General features: G+C 37.8%; 4 protein-coding genes across 4 annotated transcripts; 2 read left to right on the top strand and 2 right to left on the bottom strand.

The window, feature by feature from the left end:
• The first annotated feature begins 126 nt into the window (after positions 1-126).
• Positions 127-2,844, top strand: LOC106924272 (fibrinogen alpha chain). The gene is made up of 4 exons (XM_014997885.2): positions 127-1,274; positions 1,626-1,809; positions 1,888-2,033; positions 2,423-2,844. The coding sequence occupies exons 1-4, from the start codon at positions 975-977 to the stop codon at positions 2,798-2,800; spliced, it is 1,008 nt and encodes a 335-aa protein (XP_014853371.2). The 5' UTR covers positions 127-974; the 3' UTR covers positions 2,801-2,844.
• A 997-nt stretch (positions 2,845-3,841) lies between these two features.
• On the bottom strand, positions 3,842-9,142 carry fgb (fibrinogen beta chain). Its single transcript, XM_014997884.2, has 13 exons — positions 8,950-9,142; positions 7,854-7,877; positions 7,647-7,753; positions 6,679-6,778; positions 6,300-6,368; positions 6,036-6,150; positions 5,702-5,808; positions 5,493-5,607; positions 5,274-5,393; positions 5,069-5,191; positions 4,889-4,983; positions 4,551-4,741; positions 3,842-4,460 (listed from the first exon to the last, which is right to left on the bottom strand). The coding sequence occupies exons 1-13, from the start codon at positions 9,031-9,033 to the stop codon at positions 4,229-4,231; spliced, it is 1,482 nt and encodes a 493-aa protein (XP_014853370.2). The 5' UTR covers positions 9,034-9,142; the 3' UTR covers positions 3,842-4,228.
• Positions 9,143-10,464: 1,322 nt separating this feature from the next.
• On the bottom strand, positions 10,465-13,124 carry eslec (eosinophil lineage-specific marker). Its single transcript, XM_014997881.2, has 5 exons — positions 12,839-13,124; positions 12,227-12,318; positions 11,903-12,037; positions 11,524-11,629; positions 10,465-10,719 (listed from the first exon to the last, which is right to left on the bottom strand). The coding sequence occupies exons 1-5, from the start codon at positions 13,122-13,124 to the stop codon at positions 10,652-10,654; spliced, it is 687 nt and encodes a 228-aa protein (XP_014853367.2). The 3' UTR covers positions 10,465-10,651.
• A 1,432-nt stretch (positions 13,125-14,556) lies between these two features.
• Positions 14,557-23,029, top strand: LOC106924268 (toll-like receptor 2). Its single transcript, XM_014997879.2, has 12 exons — positions 14,557-14,716; positions 16,152-16,420; positions 16,750-16,906; positions 18,421-18,570; positions 18,659-18,865; positions 18,946-19,068; positions 19,736-19,886; positions 20,027-20,191; positions 20,276-20,455; positions 20,546-20,686; positions 20,761-21,263; positions 21,966-23,029. The coding sequence occupies exons 2-12, from the start codon at positions 16,153-16,155 to the stop codon at positions 22,357-22,359; spliced, it is 2,439 nt and encodes an 812-aa protein (XP_014853365.2). The 5' UTR covers positions 14,557-14,716; position 16,152; the 3' UTR covers positions 22,360-23,029.
• The last annotated feature ends 1,599 nt before the right edge of the window (positions 23,030-24,628 follow it).

Raw genomic sequence — 24,628 nt, 5'->3', positions numbered from 1 at the left:
CTGTTTGTTGTCCTGTTTTTCCAACTTAAAAACTTTAAAGGCAACATTTTGAAATGGTAAAGTTACAGCAACTCTAATGTGTTAATGATCCAAATAGAATCAGCCAAAGCCAATGTGTGTTCTTGAGGTTAAGCCATACTGCATGTATACTTCCTTATATAAACTCACAAGAAAGAGAACATAATGTTTTAAAATATACTATACAGCCTATTTACAAATATCCATTTTAAAGCAAGATCCTTTATCAAATGCAACACTTTCTACCTGAAAAATGAAAGGAAAAGATCCAAGATTTTAATGCAATGTTCTCTCAAAGTTAAAGCTTTCTTTGTCAAAAAGTGGGAGAGGAAAAAGTGCACTTCCTTAAAAAATGTAAAGAAAATGGTGTCTGAGAACTGAAGGTCAAAGAAAAGCAAAAACAAAATGTAGATCAATAAATATCAACAAACGAGGAGTCATCTCTGTTATAAACCGTAAATGTCAGCATGAGTCTGTACTTGGATCAAGATATACTAAGTATTAGTACTTTGTGGCAGGAAGTACATAAAAATGCAAGTGTAAGCTTTAGTATTAAAGTATACAATAAGTGAATGTCTTAGTATTTATGTTTGTTTTAGATTTCTCTTTAAACCTTTCAGCATCTCAGTTACTATTCTGTTCCTAACTGTATAAAATTAGTTTATAAATCTGTACTGCCTCATTACTTTTAGAATAAAGCGTACCCAGAGTACTGCTGAATAAACTACTGTTTGGTAAAGGCTTTGAAACATAAAGCTGATTTCTATATTAGGAAAATAGATACTTTATCAGTTGATAAAGTGTTGAACTATCTGTTTTCTACCTAAACAAAAAATATACAATAAAAAACCTTGAGGCGATTGGAGACAATAAAAATGGTTCATAAACCGAGTCACATTTAGTCTCAAACAGGTTTATAAAGTGTTTTAATCTCCTAATGGACTAAAAGGGTAAAGATGGCAAAAACATGTTATGTAAATGCAACTCAAATACTGAAAAGGTTGAACAGCATCAGGGTCTTTGACTGGGCCAAAGGTCCTTCTGGTCTGACCAACAGACAGAAACAAACACAGTTATCTTTTCCTTTGTCCAAACATAAACCCACCTCTGCCTTGTTTTTCTCTTCCTCTTCAGTGTGTCAGAGGTTCAGACAGCAGAAACAAGATGGCCGCCGCTCTGCAAGTGGCACCAACAGGTACAGGATGCAGTGGTGCTCGGCTGGATCACATCTCTCTCTGTGTTCAGATGATGATTGGGTAAGAAGTTTGAGTCTGAGGAAATGCTCTTTTAATCAGTTATTGATCAGTTTTTAATGGATGAATATTAAGTTGCTTCCTGTGGTTTACAATGAACAAACAGAAAACATGCAATGAAATAAAGTAGATGTGTCGTTACTGACAACTGAAATTGGTAGGATTGTTTCCAAAGATTTATTTCTAGTAAATATCCTTTGATTTATTGATAATCCTTTTTATAAATAAAGAATAATGCAGGACCGCGGGTAGAGCCTTGTGGTGCTCCACCTTTAACTGGATCAGTGTTTTCTTTCTGCTAGGAGCCATTGGCTCCAACTTTCTCACTTCCAGCTCCCATTTCCTCCTCCAAAGGTCTCCAAATGCCCGTCTGGCTGCAGGCTGCAGGGTTTGATGTCAGAAATGGAAAATGAGGTGGAAAAAAAACTGCAGACGTTCTGTCAAAAGTCAAGTATTTATGAAATCGCAATGGAGAAGTCCATGACGGAGATGACGCACGTCTACAACTCTAACCGCAGAGTCATGGTCAACAGATACAGTTAAGATTCACACAAAGTGTTTGGTTTAGGCGTTCTGGAATAAATAACGACCTACTAAAGCTGGATTTTGTGTTTAGTTTCAGAACTGAAGTTTGTGGAAAGTGCCGACAAACTGGCCAAGAACCTCAGAGAACTACGACGGCGATCAGGATCTCTGGCGCAGAAGATAAAGGAGTTGAGCGGCCATGTGAGGAAACAGGTGGAGGAGCTGTATCGAACAGAGGTGAGGATGAAACAAAACAGAGACAGGAAACACAGTGAAGGGAAATTAGACATTTGGTTCATTTTTTGAGACCATTTTTATCTGATATAATTGTAGAGACATAATAGTGCAAGTACACCCTCTTAGAGATCAACAAACTTTAATTTCTAACTGGAAAACATTTGAAATGTCCAAAAGAAATAAAATAGATACTTAAATCTCTGTAAACAAAATTGTCCTTCAAAAAAGAGGATAGTTGAGACCGAAGCACCAAACTGAGGCCTTTTGTGTCCAGTTTTTATAGAAAGACACAAGAAAAACAATCATGCAAATGAAAATGATTGAGCTTATTTTAATGCATCATCACCTTAATTGATTTATTGCTAACACCTCACGCCTTACATCATCAGGTGGACATAGACATGAAGCTGAGGACCTGCCAGGGATCCTGCCGCGCGGCGCTGCCGTTCAGCGTCGATCACCATGGTTACCAGTCTCTTCAAACAGACCTGCGCCTCATGGACAAAACCATGACACAGAAAACCAAACCCGCCACGCCTCCCCAGAACATTCCCAGGGTTACGCTGCAGCCGGCGAACGTCGGCCCGCCGCCGCCTGGAGAATACAAAAAGATCCCGACGGTCCAGAAAGAGCTGCTGACGCAGTTTGAAGACATAGAGCAGAACCGCATGGTTCTGGTGGATCAGTCGGACGAGGTGAACACACTCAGAGCTGCAGGTTCCAATCTGGAACCAACAGCTGAGGGGGATCATTGTAGTAATACTTAATAAAGACAGAAAGACTTCACTTATTTATGTTTTCCTGACAAAAATACCTCCTACCTTTCAAGTTTTTTCCCTCTGTCATATTATTTATTACTTTTCCTCTTAGCCTGATTTAAATTGATAGAAAATGTTTGTCTTAAAGACAAAGAGCAAAGGTACAAGCCAAAAATACATTCATTTAAATTAACTGATCAGTTTAGTTTAGTTTAAAATTAATGATTGTGGCGTTCTGGAACTAAGACATGATAGAACCAAACCTGGAAAAAACTTGTTTGTTTGGATAAATATTTAAATAATGCCCTTGATTTAAATATCAATATAACTTTGTTATTTATTGTAACATTGTTTTATTACAGTCATGCGGTCTGACATATAATTAACTTATTTCACCTAAAAAAAAGTCATTTATGTGTTTGTAAATAATTTATAACTCTTTTGCAAACATCTCTGGTGTTGCATCTTATTGGCTTTGTTCTTTGTGCAGCTGCTAATTATAAAATTTGTCCCAAAGCAATAGATTAAGTACGACATTGCTTCTGATAAGGTGGACTTGAAGTTGAAGGTGAACCGTTTGTGCTGAACATTAGCTGAGCTGAAGCAAAAAGTGAATTTGGAGCTTGATCACGCCACTAGAGCTGACCAATCAGAGCAAAGAGAGCGTTTAGGGGCGGGGCTTACAGTTTTGCAAACCTAAATAACTGTAAAACTATAAATAGACAAAGGAGAAAAATGTATTTTACATGTTAAAATTATGCTAAATTTGAAATCAATATGTTTAAAGTTGATGTGGTCTAATTTGTAGATCCACTTGTTACCTCATGACTTCAAGTTTTTCTCTGTATTACCTGTTTTGTGTTTAAATAGTTATTTACATGTATGATTGATTGACGTTTAGTTGCTTTTCTTTTAGTAAGAAGACATTTGGAGAGATTTTTTCTTTCTTCTATTTTTTTTATCAAAATGTTTGTTCATAATAAGCTGTGACATGTTCATGTTAACTGGAAATTAATGGGATTATTATTAAAAAAAAACACAACCAACATATTTATAGGTTCCTCAATGTGTTTATTGAGTAGCGCAGGACAGTTTTATTCACTGTTCCTTTCATGCAAACAACGTCGTCACGCACAACAAGATAAATCACATCACATATTTTCACAACAAATCTGATTTCTCCTCTTTTGAAGCTAAACCTTTGGAAAACATTTTTATTATATAAGAATAAAACTTTTTTGGTAGCTTTTACACCATTTTTTAAAAACTCAAAGTTAGTTGTGCATAAATATGCTTGTGTTTATGGACAAACAGGCTTTTACCATATTATTATTCTTCCAAACTAAGGAGTTTGATCCCTTAGTGAAAACTCTTTGGTTGGTCTTTTATTTTGGCAGTTCCCTGTTTGTGTTGCTCGTGTCCGCCCTTTCTGCATGATTATCTGGAGGCATAGAAAGGTCTGATCTTCATGCTGATGGCCTTCAGCGAATACCAGCTGCCCTTCCAGTTCATCCACACCACACCGTCATCTGTGCCGTGCTTTGCCATCTTTGACGTATAGGCTCCGCCCATATAGTATCGCCCATTTGGATTGGCTGAGTGGCAGCGGTTGTACCACCAGCCACCTCCGTCCTCCCTGGCGCACTGCTTGGAGGGATCGCCCGGCGTCCTGGGAGCAGCAGACATGGACAGGAAGCGATGACAAACAGGAATAGTTGAAGCAACATCTGTGAGGTTCAGTGTTTGCTTGGTTGCCTACCAGTTGTCGTTGTCTCTGTCGTAGGTGCTGAACATCATGCCGTTGTGAATGGTCATGGTCCGGTTTTCTCCGTACAGCTCCAGAGCTCCTTCCAGGAAGCAGTTACCAGCGTTACCAGAGTAACCATTGACGGCCATCACATAGTTGGACGTCTCTGTCTGAATGGTGAACTGCTGGTATTGGGCATGGACCTTATAGGAAAATAGGAAAAGGAACAGGAAGGTTTAGCTTCAGTTGAAGTCAAAGTTTTCACAGGTAAATTTAAAGATGAAAGATAATTCCTACTTTTTCTTTATATTTATTAGAATTAAAATCACCACATTTATGAAAAGACTCACCTTGGCTCCTGTCCAGTCCTGCATCTCGATGAGAACCTCGGTGGGGCCCATCTTGGACAGATGGCTGATGCGGTCATTTCCCAGCCAGTACTCACCTGTCACATGACAACAAAAGACAGTGTGATATTCATCTTCATGGCATGGTTGGGATACAGTTCTTACAGTTGTTTAAAGTCTTACCAGGAGTCTCGCAGAAACGTTTGCTGGACGCAAAGGCGATGTTTCCAAAACCACGGCGGTAGTCGTCCCATCGGCGGCCAAAGTCAACGCTGCCATCAAGCCTGTTCTGGATAAGGACCCATCCTGGAAGTAGACATTTTGAAAACCACTGTGACTTTAACTAAAAACAAATACTGGAAACATCCTGTGTGAGCTGCACTCTAACCTCCGTTCTGGGTGGTCTGATCACAGAAGACCTTGTACGGTGGGAGCAATGGATCCGGCTGGATGAGATACATCTGGGAGTCTCGTCCTCCACGCCGGAAAATGTCCTCACACTCCTTACCTGGATCGCAACAAAGGGAGGTTATCAAAGAAAACCAGAGGCAATTCTGTCACCCATTGTTTTTCTCTTTGTGGAAAACATTTTGCTGTTCTCACTCACCAGAAACCACCGGAATCGGACACTTTGTTATGCACGGATCCTTGCACTGCTCATTCTGGGACAGGATAGCCTTTTCAAGCTTCTGGATCTTCTGCCTGATCTTGTCTAGCACCCCCTGTAGCCACGACACCATTAACACTAGAATCGCCTTTTTATTTGTCATGTTGGTTCTTTTCTTTATATAATACAACTAAAAAAAATAGTTTCACCTGCAGTACTCTGATGTTGGAGGGGAAGACCGTGTCAATGGTCTCTTTGATGTAGGCGTGCTGTTCCTCTACTTGATCAGTGTACTGACTCGCCACCTGGTTGTTGGCTGAAAACGTCAGGAAATGGGAAGAGGAGAAGTGATTGTCTATAAAGAGACTGCAACAAACTCATTTCTAAAGGGGACATTTGTAGTCCAGAATAAATATCCACACAACAAACATGTAGACTACTAGTGATAAAATAAACATCCAACCTCACAAACAGGGATATCTTGCTGTCATGAGTTTCTCTTTAACTTAAAGTAGCATCATATTTTGCACCAATTGTCCTTACTGTTGAAGACACGCTGTCTCTCCCTCAGAGAGTTGGAGATGCCGTTGACGTAGTTGTAGACATTGTTGGACGAGCGGGACAATTCCTCAATCTGAGGCTTCAGTTCAGTAATAACCTTACAGGGAAAAAAAGATTAAGAAAACAGAAATTAACATCTGCATCGCAATGTTTTTTTTTTATTTTTGAAGCTTGAACAGATTTGAATCTTTAATCTCCAGAGATGATTTCCATTCGAATAACTTGAAGAAAAGGAGTGAAATTTACCGTTTTAACGTTCCTCTCCTGCTTCAGCAAAGCATTTTTCAGTTCGCAGCCAGTCGGACACAAAGCACCCTGATGGAGAACAAAACACTCTGATAAGTGGCCAGAAACAAAATCCTCTCTTTGTTTTCTAAGGTCCTAAAGTTTTCTAAACTGTTAACCTGTAGTCAAAATTTTCTGAAAACTTTCAGCTTAATGACAAAGCTGTTCTGGAAGACCTCGAACTCAAAGTCTGTCATTTCTGAAATCTTTCTTTGCTGATTTCTCAGACACTTAACCTAATTAAATTCAAGTCTACAGACTGATATGCAAACTGAAAATGTAAAATCCTGTTAAAACTTGAGTCAATTTTGTTTCATAAATGCTGAAAGTATTTTCCTACCATTGCCTCTGAAGCATGCGTACATCCTCCCGCATCGGGCTGCGGCTCTTTCTCCTGCGCCAGACGGCCGACGGGAGCTGGGGTGGGCCGACCGCGGTACCTGAACAGAAAACCATCAGAAAACCATCCACCCACTGAAAACACAACAGCAAGGCAAGTCTTCATTCTGACACTGAGAGTTTTCAGGGTCTGAATTTGGACAAATTAAACTGAAATGGTCCAACCAAGTCTGACATTTAAATGCTTTTTGTCTAGAATGGGAATATCAGCTATAAAAAATAATCAGTTTTCAACCTTTTTTGCTAAAAATAGACCAGAAACTGGTTCATTTGCTTTGCTTTGTCATTGTAAAGTCAATTTTAAACATCTATTAACAAACTACTTTATTATTAAAGCCATTTCAGTTTATTTTTGTTGTGTTTAGTTTCATGAAATATGCAGATAATGGTCTTTGAGGAGTTGTAAAATAAGAATAATTTTTTGTAGTGAATGGTGTTTAAGTTTGACAGTTAAGAAAATGAATTTAAAATATAAAATATATTTCTATTTTCAGACTGAGTGAGCTTCTATAAATAAAAAAAAACAAACATTAAGCTTCTTTTAAAAGCCTTGTCCAGCTGCTGTAGATTTCCTTTTCCTAAAAACATACAGAAAAACTAGAGAAACTTTTTTTATTTAGTTTTTTATTGCCTTTAAACTGAAAAATATTTTATTTCCTCTCATGTGAACAACAGGAGTTGGGGTTCCTGGTGTAGGAGGAGGATGTTCAGCTAGACATATAATGTCCTAAATTTAAATACAACTTTTAATTAAACTATTTAATCATTTTGTTCAAGCATTTTCTAAGTGTTCACTGGATTTTATCAGTTTTCTAGATTGATTCTTTAATGTGGATTTCCAGTAAGATGAGTAACGATGATGTGTGATTCTGAGTGCTTTAGTCAGGTGAGGCTGTGGGCGGAGCTTACCTCTGGCCTGAGGTGATTGGTGGAGGGGCATATCGGTTTGGGCTGTACGAATCTCTGCCTCTGCTCACCGGCCGATGACCTCGAGCATCAACAGCTGTTCCTCCGCTCTGCACAGAAAACAAAGTTAATATGTTAACAAAGAGAAACTACTATCACATCGTTATCACCAAATTTAATATATTCCTCAAGATAAATGGTTTTACATACTGTGGTATTCTTTGCCTTGGTGTCCTGTGGAGAAATATTACAAATAATTGTTAGGAATTCAATCTGGTCTGTTGGTGTTTAAGCACATTTTTTTGTGCCCTGTTTCTCTGCTGTGGTTTACTAAGATTAATATGACAAAAAGATAAATGCATAATGTAAAATAATTTTTTGTAGAAAATTTTATTGACTGCAGTTTTAAGACATAATCGACTGATATAAAAGAAATTAGCTATTAATTAAAGTAAAATAAATAAATAAATAAAATTATGCTTCAGTAAGCTGAAATTCAACCATAAAGTTTACATCTATTGGTTTTGTCAATTATTTGCAAAATTCTGAATTTTTCTGATTCTATTTTTTCTATATTGTATAACTTTTAAATTTACATGATTCAATACGATCAAATAAAATTTGAATAGATGCGTAATAAATGTTTAGTACCATTACAATTTTAAATAACTTTTTGTTTCACAATCTTTTTAAAAATCAGAAATTTTTATTTAATGATGCTGCTCAAAGTTTGATTCCCTGAAACAGATGAGAAATATTATCTAATGAATCCATAAATTATCTTTAATGATACATCTAACTGGATTTTGTATTTAATATAACATGCATGACATTAATTTTATTATGTAAATAATTTAGATTATATATTTTTAAAGATACCAATGATTTAAAATGTTTACAGGAATTACTGAAAAAATAAAAATGAAGAAAACAGCATTCACTTGAAAAAATATTTAGTTTGAATTGAATTTTTTATTATTTTTAAATTAATCTCAATCCATCCAAAATATTTTTGTTGTTTTTTAGCTTCTCCACATGATTTAATGATATATTTTTTACTTGCTGGATTGATTATCAGACATCATGATCCACATTAAAAAAGCCCATTGTTGACATATTTTAATTTAAACAATAAACAATAATCTTTTAGGAACAAAATAAATACCATAAAATGCATTATCTTTTCTGGAAATAATAATCAGAACAAAATAATCATTTAATATTACTGTTACTGATAAACTATGACAACTTGAATTTATTTTCCTCTGACTGATTTCACAGATTTGTCCGACATTAAAATACTCACTGTGTCGTAGTCGTCGTCGTATTCTAAGACATCCTGAGCCCAGGTGACATAGAGGCACAGGTACAATAACAATAACGTCTTCATCTTCAACTTTGTGATCTCTTTCTGTTTTCCTCTCTCTGCCTCCTTCTGACCCTCTGGTCTTTGCTGTGGAGGTTTTTATCCTCTGATCTTCTGCTCCACCTGCCTCCCCCGGGTTTTATTGATCTGCTGCAGTTGATCAGTAACCGACCGCCGAGGTCGGTCCAACCAAACCTGACTCAGCTCTGAAATCAGTCAAGGAACAAAAGGGCAGAAGGAGCGAGGAGTCACAATTTGTTTAATGAATGTGTTGAAAGAAGCTGATGATGTGGTTTACTGTCAGTCTGAGTGATGTAACATCAAAAAAACACTTTGAAAGGTTTTGAATTAAACAGAAATAAATGAAATATACTTTTTATTTCAGATTGGATGTCCTTTTAGATTTTAGTATTTTTGCATAGTTTTATAACTATTACTCAGTCACTGAAGCATTTATAAATAAAGCCCATGAAGACAGATTAATTTACAGTTACACACTGTCTTGCATCACATTTAAACATTAATTTTCATCCACTCCATGCCATAATGTAACATTTGTACTTAGTTTTTCTGAATTTGTATTATTGATTATGATCTCAATGATGATTTAGAGGGTTTCAGGGCACATTCAGTTAAACACAGCATGTCACTGCCTGGAAGTTCTCACTTCAGAGTCACTGCTGAGTCCAAAAGGGTAAAAGTATCGCATGACAAAACCCTAACCCACACAAACATCCACAAACCTGTGCTAACAAACAGTTCAGCCACTTAATGAGGAAACATTTTGTTTTCTTTAATCCACACAGAGAAGCAGAGGGACAGTAGATGAGTTCAGAAATGGGCCAATTTTTGTTTTATTCTGCTGACTAAATACGGCTGAAACCAGTTTAAGAATTTTGTGTTTGCAGCTCAACATCTGTGAATTGTTCCAAATAAACTTAGAAGAGTGGACACCTTCACATAATTTGTATAAAGTATCAGTAATTTATCATCAATAGCATTGATAATGTTCCCCTTGAAGTTGTAATCAACATATTTTCTGAGCATAACAGAGTAACCAAGGCCTCACTTTTTGTCTTCCCCAAAATGTTCATGTAATATGCAGATAATGTTCTGTGAACACTTTATATCACATATTTCCAAAGATAACCTATAAGTCTATGTTACCCTGAGGTTTTCATGCAGATATTGTCATTACCTTTACAATGAGCATGTTTGTCTAGCTGCCTTCTCTGTTTTATGTCTTTCAGTGAGAATTTACACTGTCACATAGTGGCCTGGCATAGTTATTGCAACATTTGCAATGACTATTCAAAACATTTATGTTTTGAATAGTGGGAGAGCAGAAGGGTCAGGTAAGAAAGGTGTGCCAACTCTTGAAGGTAAATTTAGATTTTTTGACCTTTAATTATTCTCTATGAAACCACTGTCTAACTTAATCCACACTACAACAGGTTTTGTTGCTTTATTTTTTTATTGGTTTTATTTCTTTGCTTTTATTTTGCTTATACAACAAAAAAGATTACATGTAGAAAGAAAACATCAAAATGTGGTAAAAATTGCAGCTTTCGTGTGTCTAGAATCCCAGTTAGTGTCATGGGTGAGATTTGTTTTTGCTCAGGTTTCATTCATGAAGATGCGTTCAGTTGTCCTTGGAACAAACAAATGGCAGAGTGTGGTTGCAGGGGGCAGCAGACCATTTGAGGGTATCTGAAAAACAGGCAGACAGGAAGCAAAGAAAGATGTTGATCATTAACTTCACTTAATACAAAAGGAAGATGGAAATCATCCAGTTTTATAAGGTAATTCCTGTTTCCAAACTATAAGTATTTAACTACTAATGTATCAATTTATAATTTTGAGAAACATTATATTTTATTTTCTACACATTATTTTTGTGTTGCAGTTCTGTGGAAAAACTGAAAAACAGCTTGATATAGTAATGAATGAAAAATGAATGGAAAACATGCAAAGTCTTTGTGAGGATAGAAAGACATAATATTATGTGTGTTTGTGTGTGTACATCTTTTCATAATTGTTTTGTATTTACAGCAATCTAAACTAACAATAAAAGAAAGGGTGGTCTTAACCCTTGTGAGTGCGAGGACTGAGACAAACATAGAGGACTATGGCAAATGATACAAGTTTTATGTGTGTGGGGTCAGTTGGACCCCATTTCTACATACAAGGGTTAAAAAGGTAGATTTCTTGGTAGTCCTAAGAAAGCAGTAAATACAAGAATGTGTGTGTATATATACATACATATGTGTGCGTGTGTGTGTGTTCTTGTTTATTGTCTCTTCAGGGCCCTTTCTGGTGTATGTACCAGATGGGTAATTATGGGGACCAAAGACTAGATTTAACGTGGAAGACCCACATTTTTATTATAGGTGTTAGGGTTAGGCATAAATATAGTTACTATAGTTACTATGTACAAAACAGAATGGAAGATAATTAAAAGTTCTAATATGAGTAGAAATATAAACTTCTGTGTGTATGTGTGGTAGACATTACAGTGATAATTCATCTTCAGGCAGCGCTCTTCCTTCTCGTCGTGGTCATCATTGTACCAGTTCTCATAATAGAACTTGGAGCCGTCGGACCACATCCACAAGTCAAGCTGTTGGAACAAAAATTATATGAAGTCATACAAACCTCTATACTTAACTACACTGCACATCATATGGTGTCAAACAGCTTAAATATGTTAAAACAGCTGTGAAGAAGGATACATACATCTGATTAAGTTACCAAACTAGTTATAGTCTGACTTTATCAGGAAAATAATTATTTTTATGTTTGAAAGAAATCATGCAAAACTTATAAAGATGACTGAGTTTATGTTTGACAGATAATTTCTTAGTGGTAAACGATGTTTTAAAGATTTCCATACGTGTATGGCATCAGTTCCTCCAATCCAGGTTTCTGGGAAGCTGTGGGTCTCTCCTCTGGTCAAAGTTTGGATGAAGCGATTTTCCTCATAACTGTGTACTGACGCCAGGTTGGCTTCTTCAAACTGACAGTAAAACTGTACAGAAAAACACATAACAGTTTCCAAAGATCTGAATTTTACCATATATAAACAGTTTAACCCTTGTGTGTACGAGGACTGAGGCAAACGTAGAGGACTATGGCAAATGATACAAGTTTTACGTGTGTGGAGTCGGTTGGACCCCATTTCGACATACAATGGTTAAAGATGATTAATTTGCCCCACCTCAGCTTCAGGCCATGTCTTTGGGGTGTCGATAAAGAGGAAACACCGATGACCGAAGCCGCTCCAGCCATATGGGCAGTGCATAATCTTTGCTGCAAAGCATAGACACACATTTCAACATATAGCTGAAAAGTTCATTTTATTTTATTTAACTTTTGACTCATTTTAGTCTCAAATTTGATTTACATGAAGTTTACTAGAGAACATTCAGTCATCCAAATTTTATTTAGATAGCAATTTTCACAGGTAAGGAAACTGCAGTTCTTTACAACAAAAACAAACATTAAAAACAGATCATGCAAACATAAAATAACTCAAAAAAAATCAACAGAATCAAAATGGAGACAAAGAATAATACAATCAGTGGTCATTGCTGGAAAAGATCTGTCATAATTTCTGGATTATTGAGAGCACTTGCCTGTAAGTCATGGGTGTTGACATTGTAACAAGATATTTACATAAAAATATTAACTTTTAATAAAATATGTACCAGTAAAATAAATACTGGTGTCTGCAACACAGCTGGTTAAAAAATATACAGGAAAACTAACAGGAAAAGTCATTCTTAGCATGGTTCTATTATCCTGTGATAGTTTAGACAGAACCACTCACCGCAGTTAACGGGCCTGACTCCAGGTGCGGTCTTTGTGCTCTGGATCTCCTCTCCGGTGATTGTGTCCACACACCAGCAGTATCCGGTCGAGCCGGAGCACTGCTGCGGGAGGAAGTTCCCGTCGTCATCGCACTGTGGGCAGAACATTCCGGGAAAAATCGTGCACTGCAGTTGCTTGTAGTCGCAGAGACCCCCCAGGCTCCTGGTGAGGGTTGAGTTAATCGGCACGGCTCGGGTCAGCGTCAATACGCCACAAAACGTGAGAAAAACACCAAGAAAGGTCATGGTGGTAGAGGCTGGAAAAAGGAATCTGTACAACAAAAATACAAATTAAATTAACAAAGTGATTTCTAATTAAAGTAAGTATTTAAAACATTTCAAATTCGATATGATTGTAAATTGAAAAGCTCCAATGTGAACTCACTTTCTTCTTGACAAGGCAAAGTGTTTTAGTCTCTGCAGCTCCCCTGGCTTTTATTCTGCAGATTGTCCTTATTTCTGTCCCATGAGCTCTACAGTAGCTCCAGACTCTAATTTCACAATAACAATAAACCTTATCTGCTCCCATGTCGTTGTTTTATTCCTGACGTGTACATTAATGAAAGAGCCATTCAGGACTCATGTTATCATCGCCAGAAAGTCTGGGTTTGTGTTTTTATTAATATCACTTTCATACTATTATTTGGTTTCTGAATGCATCTTAGCTTCCCATAAAATCTGACTTCTTTTCACATTGTAGGTCTCTGTGTTCAGCTACTATCTGTTTACACTTTGATCTTGTTTCTCTGTATTGTTCAAATCTGGGTTACATGGATCTTTTCTCTCAGACTTTGTAGAAACGTAGATTAAAATCTCTAAAGTCGTCTGAATGTGATCCAAAATAGCCCTGTTACTGTTATTGTGAGAACACAAATTTACTGATGCATCTCAACAAATTACAATACCATTAATAAATAGCTTTTGCAGGAACTAAAACAAGAAGCAGAACTGATCAAATTTAGAATTAAGTGAGAGATTTTGCAGAAAAGAGAAATTGTTTAAACTGGAACTTTCAAAATAAAGCTGAGAATCAGCTCTGAACATTCAAAGACACATGAAGTCAATTACAAAGTCAGTCATCTGAAGAGCAACATTCGGTTTCCATGCTCCACTAATCTGGAACAAACATCCTGGAAACTGAAATAATGCTGAAACTCTGACTATATCAGGGCTAAAAACCTGTTTGATTAGAGTTCACTTTGATTAATAATAACCAGAACATCAATTAATTCTGATCTGGATTACAACTTTTCATCACTTCTCCTTATTTTGCCACTGTTGTTTTTTGTTTGTTTGTTTTTGTTGTTGTTTGTTCACTGTATTGTGTTTTTATCATGTAACGCATGTTGAAATGTCCTTTTACTGAGAAGTGGGATATGAATAAACAATCTTGACTTTATAAGCTAGAAAAAAAGAGTATGTACCAGTAATAATAATCCTGTCAGTGAGGCTTTAAAAGCGGACATTAGGGTTATGGTTCAGTGCCTCCTGACATTTACATAACCCAAACAGTTTACAACAACCTTTGACTGCTTTACTTTGCTTTCACACTTAACTTTGTGGTAGAAAAATAGTTCTTAGTTGAAAAGTTATTATTTTTATTTTTAAGTGATTTGGTCAAACTTATTTTAAGTTTGCTTTTACTGGAGGATTTTTCCTCCACAATCTAACTCTCATGCTTACTACCCCTTTTTAGTCTTGCTTCCAGATGTCAGTCAGATGTCAGTCAACTTCCTCTTGTTGAAACCATAAAATCCCCTTATCTCATTATTTTGCCACTTTTGGTTTTAGTCTTTAATATTTACTCCTTTAGAGGACTCTACTCTGGAGCAAACTAGGTAAGACAACATACATGATGTTCTTGTCATGAAGTAAAACTTTGAACCTCAGTAGCAGTGCTTTCCACTTCGTGACAGCTGTGATTGCATCTGAAATGATTCAACTGTTTCAAATAGAGAACAAAAGAAAAGAGAAGCTATTAAACATAGTAAGAGATTAAAATTCAGTAGACTGATTTCTAACCCAGGTGGAAGTCAGATACTGTAGCATTAAAATAATAATTAAACAATGGTTGGTGTGGTTCTGTCTCAGATGTTTACTGATGGGTAATGTTATAGCAGTTGAAAGCTGAGCATAAATTGCAGGATAAAATTAAATGGATTTACAACAGCACTCAAATATAAAACTTCAAATGTGAACCAACTGCTTAACTAAACTGACATTATTTTAAGTAAATGTTCAGATTGTGTCTAGTTATGTTCATTAAAAGTTTTTTTTTAACTGAAGTCTATTTTTTTGGAGTTTAAAGGAAAAGTTCTGTGCTTAATTTTAAATTTTACAGATTAAAATAAGATTGGCAGAAATACTGGAAGATGTTGGAAAGGTTTCAAAGCATGAAAACTTTTATGTATATCTGCTTTAACCAACAGAACTGCCAGTGGCAAAAATTAATAAGAGGACACTTCACTTTAGTCCAAAATCAGCTGTGGGTCACATCTGGAGCACATTTGATTCAAAAAAAGAAATTATCTATGAATTTTACTGACTGATGCTGAGCAGATCAAATAAGAGAAAATAAACTAGAACTACAACAATCAAACATGGAACATAGAAACAACTAGAAGATTAGAGGATTAGCAGAAAACATCAAGCACATTGGTGGAAGTAACTAAATGTGTGTAAAACGTCAGAACAGATGTGTTCATGTCCACTAGAGGGTTACTGCAAACATTCATGGAAATTTTCTTTTATTATTACTGCTCACAATTTAGTTTTCTTGAAACACACTTTTGCTTTTTCTATAATACTCAGAAATATTCACAATTATTTCTGTGGTAGCCAAAGAAAATCTGCATGTGAACAGAATCAGAGAAACACATCGCTCTTCAGCTGATCATTTAGAAAGCATCTTTTTGTAAAGCTTTAATCTGCTCAATTTTGCTACAGTTTGATTACTAAAATTTAGGTGATTTTGAGTTTCTAATACTTTATTGAAGCCTTTTTCAGATATTGACGTTATGTGGTAAATATACTATTTCACTGAAACTGTTTCATGTTAGCCCTGAGCTGAGTGTAAGGGAAATAGCCAAAGTGAAACCTATTTTTGTTTAGATATTTGTCCTTTCTTCTGGACAGATGCATAAAGACTTCATGAGAAGATAAAGTAAAAAAAAGAAAAACAGTCTTTCCTGTTTTAACAAATGACTTCCCCAATGTGTGCGTTTCACTTCTGCGTCTCGTTCAGCTCAACAGATCTGCTCTTCCACTCTGCAGCATGAGACGTTTGACTTCGGGTTCCCTGGCCCTGCTCCTCCTGTTGGTACCTCTGATCCGGGGTCAGGAGGTCAACGGGGATGATGGGAGGCCGACCTGCAGGCGCTGCGACCTCCATCACTGCTGTAACTGCTCCCACAGCGGATTCACCCGCGTTCCCATGGTAACAGACCAAGCACTGAGGCTGGACCTTTCCTTCAACAACATCACCAACATGACCAAAGATGACCTGATGGGTCACTCACGGCTGAGGGCTCTGGATCTCCATGGTAACCATGGTTTTTGCTGTATGCACATATTTCTGTCCTGCAGGAAGAGTTTGGTGGTAACTATTTACATTTACTCAGTTACATTTACTTGAGTGACTTTTTTGAAAAAATTTACTTTCAGGAGTATTTTTACTGTGCTGTACTTTTTACTTTTACTTGATCAGTTACTCAGTACTTGAGTAGACTTTCTACCAACTACTTTTTTTACTATTACTTGAGTAATTTCTTGGACAGATACCTTTTACTTTTACTTGAATAAGAATAAGTTTAAGTAGTGTTACTCTTACTTGAGGACATTTTCTGGATACTCTGCCCTCCTCTGCCTGCAGCTAACGGGTTAGCTGAGATCCATCCGTCAGCGTTCGACTCTCTGTGGAGCCTAGAGGAACTGGATCTTTCTGACAACCAGCTGACGGTTCTCAACCCCAAGTGGCTCAAAAATCTGGCGATTCTGAAGAATCTCAACCTGCTCAACAACCCATACAGGTGAGGAGCTCAGAACCGTGCAGAGGCACAGTTGCTGCAAACGTAACGCCAGAAATGAGTTTATAACCTTGATTTAAAGGAACTTTGAGTTTGAGTAGTTTTGCAGGTTTGTTCCAGATTAGAGAAGCATGGTCTCCATGTTTGGTTCTGGGGATGCAGAGCAGAACAGAACCAGAAGACTGGAAGGTTGACAGCAGCAGATCTTTACTGTGTTGTGGGGCTAAGTCATCCAGTGATTCATAAACTAACAGAAGTATTTTAAAGTTTATTCTCTCAGTGGAAGGACTGGGATGATGTTCTCCACTCTCCAGTCAGGACACCTAGAAGACATGATGTGATGCTGTTGCTATAAAAAATTGTTATTGTTCACACCAAACACTTACACACATCCATTTATAAACAAAGATACAGAAAATCAACAATTTTCTACCTCTACTTATTATTTTTATTGTTACTATTGCAACAGAAAAGCAGCAGAGTTGTTAGTGTGTGGTGTATTTAGAGACGGAAGGAACTTTGAAAAAGGCAAAAAAAGAAAAAAAAGAAAAAAAGGAGAACATTGTAAGGGGTGAAATATTTTTTTACACTCTGGTGCCGCTCACATCCTCAGGTCACAATATGAACTGCTTCTGTCCCCTCCTACAGACCTAATAGGTTTAAATATTCATTAATCTCTGCACCCATCAGAATAATAAATAAGGTAGGCGATTGTGCATTGCTGGTTTGATTGCTTGTTTGGAACATATGTGGGAAGGTGAAATTAGATTTTTTTTATTGAGCATATATGTAATTTTTATTTTATTGTGATTTAAGTGTCCAATATGTATCTTTAGTGTGTATTTTCTTTTTGCAGCACATGAGGTCCCAGACAAATGTCCCCTGTGGAAACATTAAAATGTGTGTCTACATGTGATGTGTAACTAGTCAACACAGGCCGGATGTTCTGAAAACGTCATTTTGTCTTATAGCGTCATTACCAGTCAGACTGAAGGACTTCTTGTTTTTTACTTGTTGAACTCCAGTTTCAGAGCATTTGAGTTCCTCTGTTTCCAGTATCTTAGTAAGATGTGACTCGTCTACAGACTTGACTCACACATTTCCCTGTACACATTAAGTATCCAATATAATATTGATAATAATCAATCTATGTGATGAACAATCTTAGTGTGTGAAAAAATATCTTCTTACCCCTCCAGTTTTTAACCACATCAATAAGGAGTATTTTCAACTAAATTCTCCTTCTGATTTATTATCATGAAAACGAGACATTCACACATGCAAGAATATTCAATTGTTTTCCTATTTAATTTGGGATGGAACAAGTGAAAAGCTTTGTATGCCCTCATATGTTTAATGTGGATTGGGTTTTACAAAGGAAACCTGCTTGAATCAAACTGGATTTATTCATGCATAGATAGTTCCTCACCTAAAGCAAGATTCAGTTGGAAACCATCTTAAATGTGTAATAAAATGAGCAGAAACTTGTAAATCCACCGTGTTTTGGTCTCCTCCAGCCGTCTTGGTTCCCCTTCGATGTTTTTTGGACTCGTCAGACTGAGGAGGCTGATGTTTGGAGGTCCAGCCCTGAAGGAACTACGGAGAACAGATGTGTTTGGAGTCACGGAGCTGGAGGACCTCACTGTCCACGCGAACAACCTGGCCAGGTGTTCCCACATTCGTCCTGTATGATGCACTGACCTTTAACTTCCAGTTAATATTTGGCTTTTCCTTTCTTTTTTCTGTTCTCTGCAGTTATGACTCTGGCACATTAGGAGACATTTGGCCTCTGGGTCGTGTTACCTTAAGCCTCCATGGTCCGTTTCTAACCAACGTGGCCTTGGCTGCAGCTGTGCTCGCGGACGTATCGTACCCTGAGACTCCGATTGTTCTAGAGGACCTCCATCTGATTGGGAATCAGTCTGTCCTGCCCTTCAGAGAGTCAGCCAAAAAGAGGATCAGGTTGGGTTATCATGCTCTTTTCAGTGTGTTCCTGCAGCAGCACATGCTTTTATGAACTTTTCTTTGTTGTTGTCCTTCAGATCTCTTTCTTTCCGTAACTTTTCTGTGTCTGATGCCACGCTTGTCGACTTCCTGATGGCGCTGAATGGAGACCCGCTCTCTTATCTTCGCGTGGAAGACGTCACTTTGACAGGCGAAGGGAGGTAGGAAACCAAAACCTGCAAATGTTTAAACACCCAATGGATGTAAATACAGTTTGTGCTTAGAAATCAGATTGCCCAAAGATAAGAAAATGTTTAGGACTTTGAGGGATTTGCTACAAAATCCACATCTATATTTATGATTAGAGGATTTTTAAAAAACAAAAGTAATAATTCGACCACGTTAATTTCTTGGAAATGAACAAATCTATGTCAAATTACTGACATATTTCCGTTACTCAGTCAACAGAGCGAAGTGAACTGTTTAAACAGTTTGATGCCTCAGTTATAACTAGGAGAAATACACTTAAAAACCTGCTAAAACTTGAACTACTCACTTCCATAAACACTGGTGGTGTTGGTGTTTTCAACTAAAAGACCAACAGTGACACCTGCTGGTCCTTACACAGAATGACAGATCATTTTCAATAGATCAGATTTAGAAAGAGGCTGGTGAAGTTTGTAACTCCTTCTTATCTGTACTCATGTAGAGGTAGGAAAGCTCCACCAGTGACGAATTTCAAAACATGAATGTGACAGAAAGGATTTTTTTGTCTGCAGCATTGATTTTTTACTTAGTTTTGAATAGATGTAACGTTTTTCCTTGCTTGCCATTACTGATGTTTTATGATCAGCTAACTGTGTAACTTTCACTGTTTGTCTGTGGCAGGTGGGAGAAAGCCAATAAAACCGATTACAAAAGCATCGACGAGTTCTTTCTTCGAAATGCTGTGGTGGTTGACGTCTACAAGTTCGTTTCATTCCTACAGCTGGGTTTTCTTCTGTATTACCCAAGGAAGGTGTCCATCATAAACTGTGGGGTAAATATGTGATAGCAACCACTCCAAAGTTTCCAGGCTCTGACCAAAGTCTTAACAAAACTAAAGACTGCAAGAGGAAGCTGTGTTGCATTTAATTAGAAATTATTTGGATTCCTTGTAAAAGTTGCTTTTGTCTTCAGGTGTTTGTGATGCCCTGTGAAACATCCAAGCTGCTGGTAAACCTGCAGTACCTAGATTTGTCTGATAATCTACTGACCGACCTGACGACAGCAGAATCGCTTTGTCATGGAGCGCCAACGCTGAAAGAACTCAGAGTTTTAAACATCAGTGGAAATCCTCTGAAGGTGTCTTTATACTTAAAGTAAAATCTGGGTAACTTACCAGGAATCAGAGTTTCTTGGTTTCAAGCTTTGTTCACTTCTGTCCAGTCTTTGTCAATGATTAGCCATCTGGTGACCAACCTCCTGAAGCTGACCCACTTGGACATCAGCAGAACTCTCTACAGCTCAATGCCGTCGAGTTGCTCCTGGCCCTCTACTCTGAAATACCTCAACATCTCCAGAGCTAAGCTAACAGCCACCACTTCCTGTCTACCTAGATCATTAGAGGTAAAGAAAGTGAACCATACAGAAGCAAACCCAACAAATCCAACGCAGTCACAACCAAAACATGCTTAACTGACTGAACATTATGGACAGGTGCTGGATCTGAGCTACAACGATCTCAAAGGTTTCTCCCTGGACTTGCCTTTACTGAGGGAACTCTACCTCTCTGGGAACAAGTTCCTAGGATTACCCGCTGGACAACCCTTTCCGAATCTACAAACTCTTACAATGCAGGTAAGAATGAATCCTGTATTTCTAAATAAAGTCAACTCTGCTTTCTCCAGTATGTGACTCCTTTCTCTTTTCAGTTTAACACCCTGAATATGTTCGGCCTCTCAGATCTGAAGTCATTCAGGCGGCTCGAGAACCTCCAGGCTGGTTACAACAAGTTCATCTGCACATGCGATTTCGTTAACTTTCTCCAGTCACAGCTAAAACAAAACGGAAATGTCAAGTTAACAGACAGAAAGGACGGCTATGTCTGCGACTCCCCTCTCCACCTGCAGGGGGAGTTAGTGAGTCAGGTCCGACTCTCGGTGGAAGTTTGCCACCGGGTTTTGTTTGTCTCTGTGAGCTGCGGAGTGGCCCTGTTGGTTGGGTTACTGCTTTGTGTTCTGCTGTGGCGGCTCCATGTCTTCTGGTACCTGAAGATGACTTGGGCGTGGCTCAAGGCAAAGCGAAGTTCCCAAAAACAAAGAAGAGCTGCTGCAGACTCAGAAGCGCTGCTGTCCTTTGATGCTTTTGTTTCCTACAGTGAGAGGGATGCTGGCTGGGTGGAAAGCTTCCTGATACCTGAGCTGGAGGAGCCAAGGTGAGTATTTTTAACCTGTTAGCTCATTTTATACTTCAGCAACGATACTATGCCTGTCAGCTATGCAGTTATGTAAGAAAAACATTCAGTCAAATATATAAATGGTGAATTTATATATTCCTCTAACAAAATTTTAGTTTTTGGATCAAGCTGCTTTTTAAAGGCTCTGCATGATCCGGTCGAACTGCTGAAATCAGTTCTTATTGTCATAATTGTTTGACAAAAATCAAGTCATTTTGTCTTCAACCTCATGTTGTCTACTCCTTGTTACAATTAATCAATCAATCAATTTTGAGGGTCAATTGTCTGAGGTCTTGAGGAACTACATACTATCTGACCAAAACACTTGGTTTCTCCTGCTCGGTTCTGATCCGATGCAGTGGGTGAACGTCCCTCTGACACCTCCCGTTTTCTAGTAACGCTACAATTTGTCAATCGTCATTTCCTCCTTGTCCAAACTTATGAATTTGTAATAGTCAATCCTCTGTTCCATAATCATAAATGCATTATTGTAAACCACACACATAACAAAACACCATGAAGTCTGTTGTAGGGGTTTCACAGGAACTCTGCTGGGTCTAAATGAGCGTCTCGTAATACGTGACCATCCAGTCAGTTTGACTTCAGTCTGACCATGATGGACCCTTAAAGTACAGTAGAAAGTGGATCCATAATCTGGTTTCCTGTTTGTTTTCTCACCAGTGAGGATGGTTCCAGTAGTACCAGCTCCTCTCGGCCATTGTCCTTGTGCCTCCACACGCGAGACTTCCTTCCTGGACATACGATCATGGACAACATCATGAGCGCCATCGAACGCAGTCGTCGAACTGTCTTTGTCCTCTCCGAGAACTTCGTCCAGTCCGACTGGTGCCGCTATGAACTGGACTTCTCCCACTTCTGGCTGTTTGAGGCCGGTGGAGACACTGCCATTTTGATTCTGCTGGAGCCGCTGTCCAAGGACGACGTCCCCAAACGTTTCTGCAAACTGCGCAAACTCATGAGCTCCACCACCTACCTGGAGTGGCCTCAAGAGGAGGAGAGGAGGCCGGAGTTCTGGAGGAGTCTCCGCAACGCTCTGAGAGGAGACAATGACTGACAAAATAGAGCCTCTATGTATAGGAGAAGGAAAAAATCTGATGCACTGGGGAATTTCTTGTGTAACTTAAAGTTATTCATGAAAAAACTTACCCATTTGTGTACTTTTGGGAAAGTGAAAGAGCTGTGCAATGCTATTTGGCACTCTGTTGGCTGGTGTTTTCTAAGCAGCTAATCCTCTATTGTATTTCATTTTCCTGGGTTCTTATTGGCTGAACCCCCAAGAGTGGAAATCAATAAGATGTTGGATTTTAGCTTCTGCAGTTGCGCTAACACGGCTTTCACTGTGTGTATTTATGCATGTTGAGGTACATTTGGTGTTTGAACTATTAAGAAAGACACCCACACTCTCATGTAATTCATGTTGGACTATAATCCAAGGAGAAGGACTGAACCATAGAAACTGGAAAACCATAATTAACGCCTTGCTTAAGGTTAATAACAATCAAAAGATGTATCGGACATATTGAAACAAAACAACATACAAAAGAGCAATGCTGAAACTATTCTACCAATAATATCACCTAATGAGTAACTTGACCTGATGACTAATGTTTTTATTCATAATTAATAATTGTAGCTTTGCATGAAAAATTTTGTTTTGCTTTTATGTTCTTAGAGGACAAAAATATGTTTTAGCTGTAAAGAATAAAGAACAAATAAAAAACATATTTTCATGTCATTTTGTGTTATCAGGCGACAGATAATAATTTAACACAGGATCCCTGCTGAAAGTTGGTCAGCAGGTTCAAAACAGACATGAATCCTCATTAAGAGCAGGAATAATTTGTCCTGATATGGAAAAAACAAAACATTAAAAATAACTCACTTTCTTGTCTAATAATTCATTATTCCTAAACGTACATGAAAATATGTATTCACACTGTTCAGCAAAGCATTTCTCCATTAGACGTGTGAAGTAATCTGTGTTGTGTGACTGTTTGCACACACCTGTCTGTCATATGAGGGGCGTCGACCCCAGACTGCACACCATGAAACTGCTCTGTCTACTTACTTCCTGTTTTGCACTTGAACTCGTTGTTCCTCTTTGAGATGGACAAAAACTCTTCTTATTCTCTGACTCAGTTTTTCTGTCGTCCATTTCATCTGTTCAGCAGATACTAAGGTAAGAAACATCCTGAGTACTGATGAAAGTATGTTTCGCTGTTTAAAAAATGTTTTTATCCATCAAAGTTTAATTTTTTATGCTTTTTAAAAAAATCTGTATTCTTTAACTCTTATTGAAGAGATTTTATCGGCGATAACCTGAAGGGAGTTTCTCCAACACAGCCTCTGTTGATCTCACATCTTGTTGCTTTTCCAGAGGTTCTCAGTTATTCAGATGACAAAATGAGATGCCACAGCAATAAAGTTAGAAAAAACATAATATGGAGTTTGTTCAATGTACTGAAACTCGACTACACGTTTTTTTTTTTTTTTAAAGTCATTTTTCTTCCCTTCTTAGTGATTTTTACAACACAATTTGCACCATAAAGACACATGAAGAATGCTTGTATGCTTAGTTTTCATTTGAATCATTGAGTCACATCTGTGCTGCATGGAGTCGACCCACAGCTGGAACCTGTGAAAAGGCACCGCAGCCCAGAACTGTTTGCTCAGAAACATCATCTATAAACTTCATTAGTCCCACCAGGAGTCATAGGATCAAACAAGTTTTCTGTTTTTCTCTTTACTTCTTTTTCTGGTTCTTTGTTTTGTGTCTTTTAGGTTAAAAACTAGTTAAAAGCAGTTGATGTTACTTAAGCTGACCAGCTGATCATTTGCACCACGTCATTTGTTTTCCATCCTGGAATCTTCTGCACAAATTTTACTCATATTTTGCACTTTAACCACAAAGTGGAACATCTGCTTTCTCAATGTTTTTATGAATTCCCAGCAGTTAATAACAATAACAAACCCCAGGCACGTTGCAAGCGACCAGACTCTCCTAACATGTTATGTTCAAGCCTTTTTATCCCCTAACATCACATTTAGCCTGAATGATTGTTCCTAAGTCACATATAAAAACCATAATAACCTCAAGAGAGCTTCCCTCTTTAACAGCTACGTGTTTATGGGATGGTGTTTATAATCGACTGTGGAGCTAAAAAGACTTGATTTTGTCATGAAATGATTTCCTCACACCTCCTGTCAGACTTTCACTTCTGTGCGTCTGTCATGTAAAACAAGCTGCAGGACGAAAAAAAAATTGACTCATTTTCCTGTTTCTGCATTTCACCAACTTGAACACTCAACTGTCTCTGCAGAGG

Source organism: Poecilia mexicana, unplaced genomic scaffold (genome assembly GCF_051168715.1).
Source record: "Poecilia mexicana isolate PSO_F unplaced genomic scaffold, ASM5116871v1 scaffold_18, whole genome shotgun sequence".
Taxonomy (NCBI): Eukaryota; Metazoa; Chordata; class Actinopteri; order Cyprinodontiformes; family Poeciliidae; genus Poecilia; species Poecilia mexicana.
Note: the sequence above shows the minus strand (reverse complement) of the source record. Positions and strands in the feature narration are given on the sequence as shown.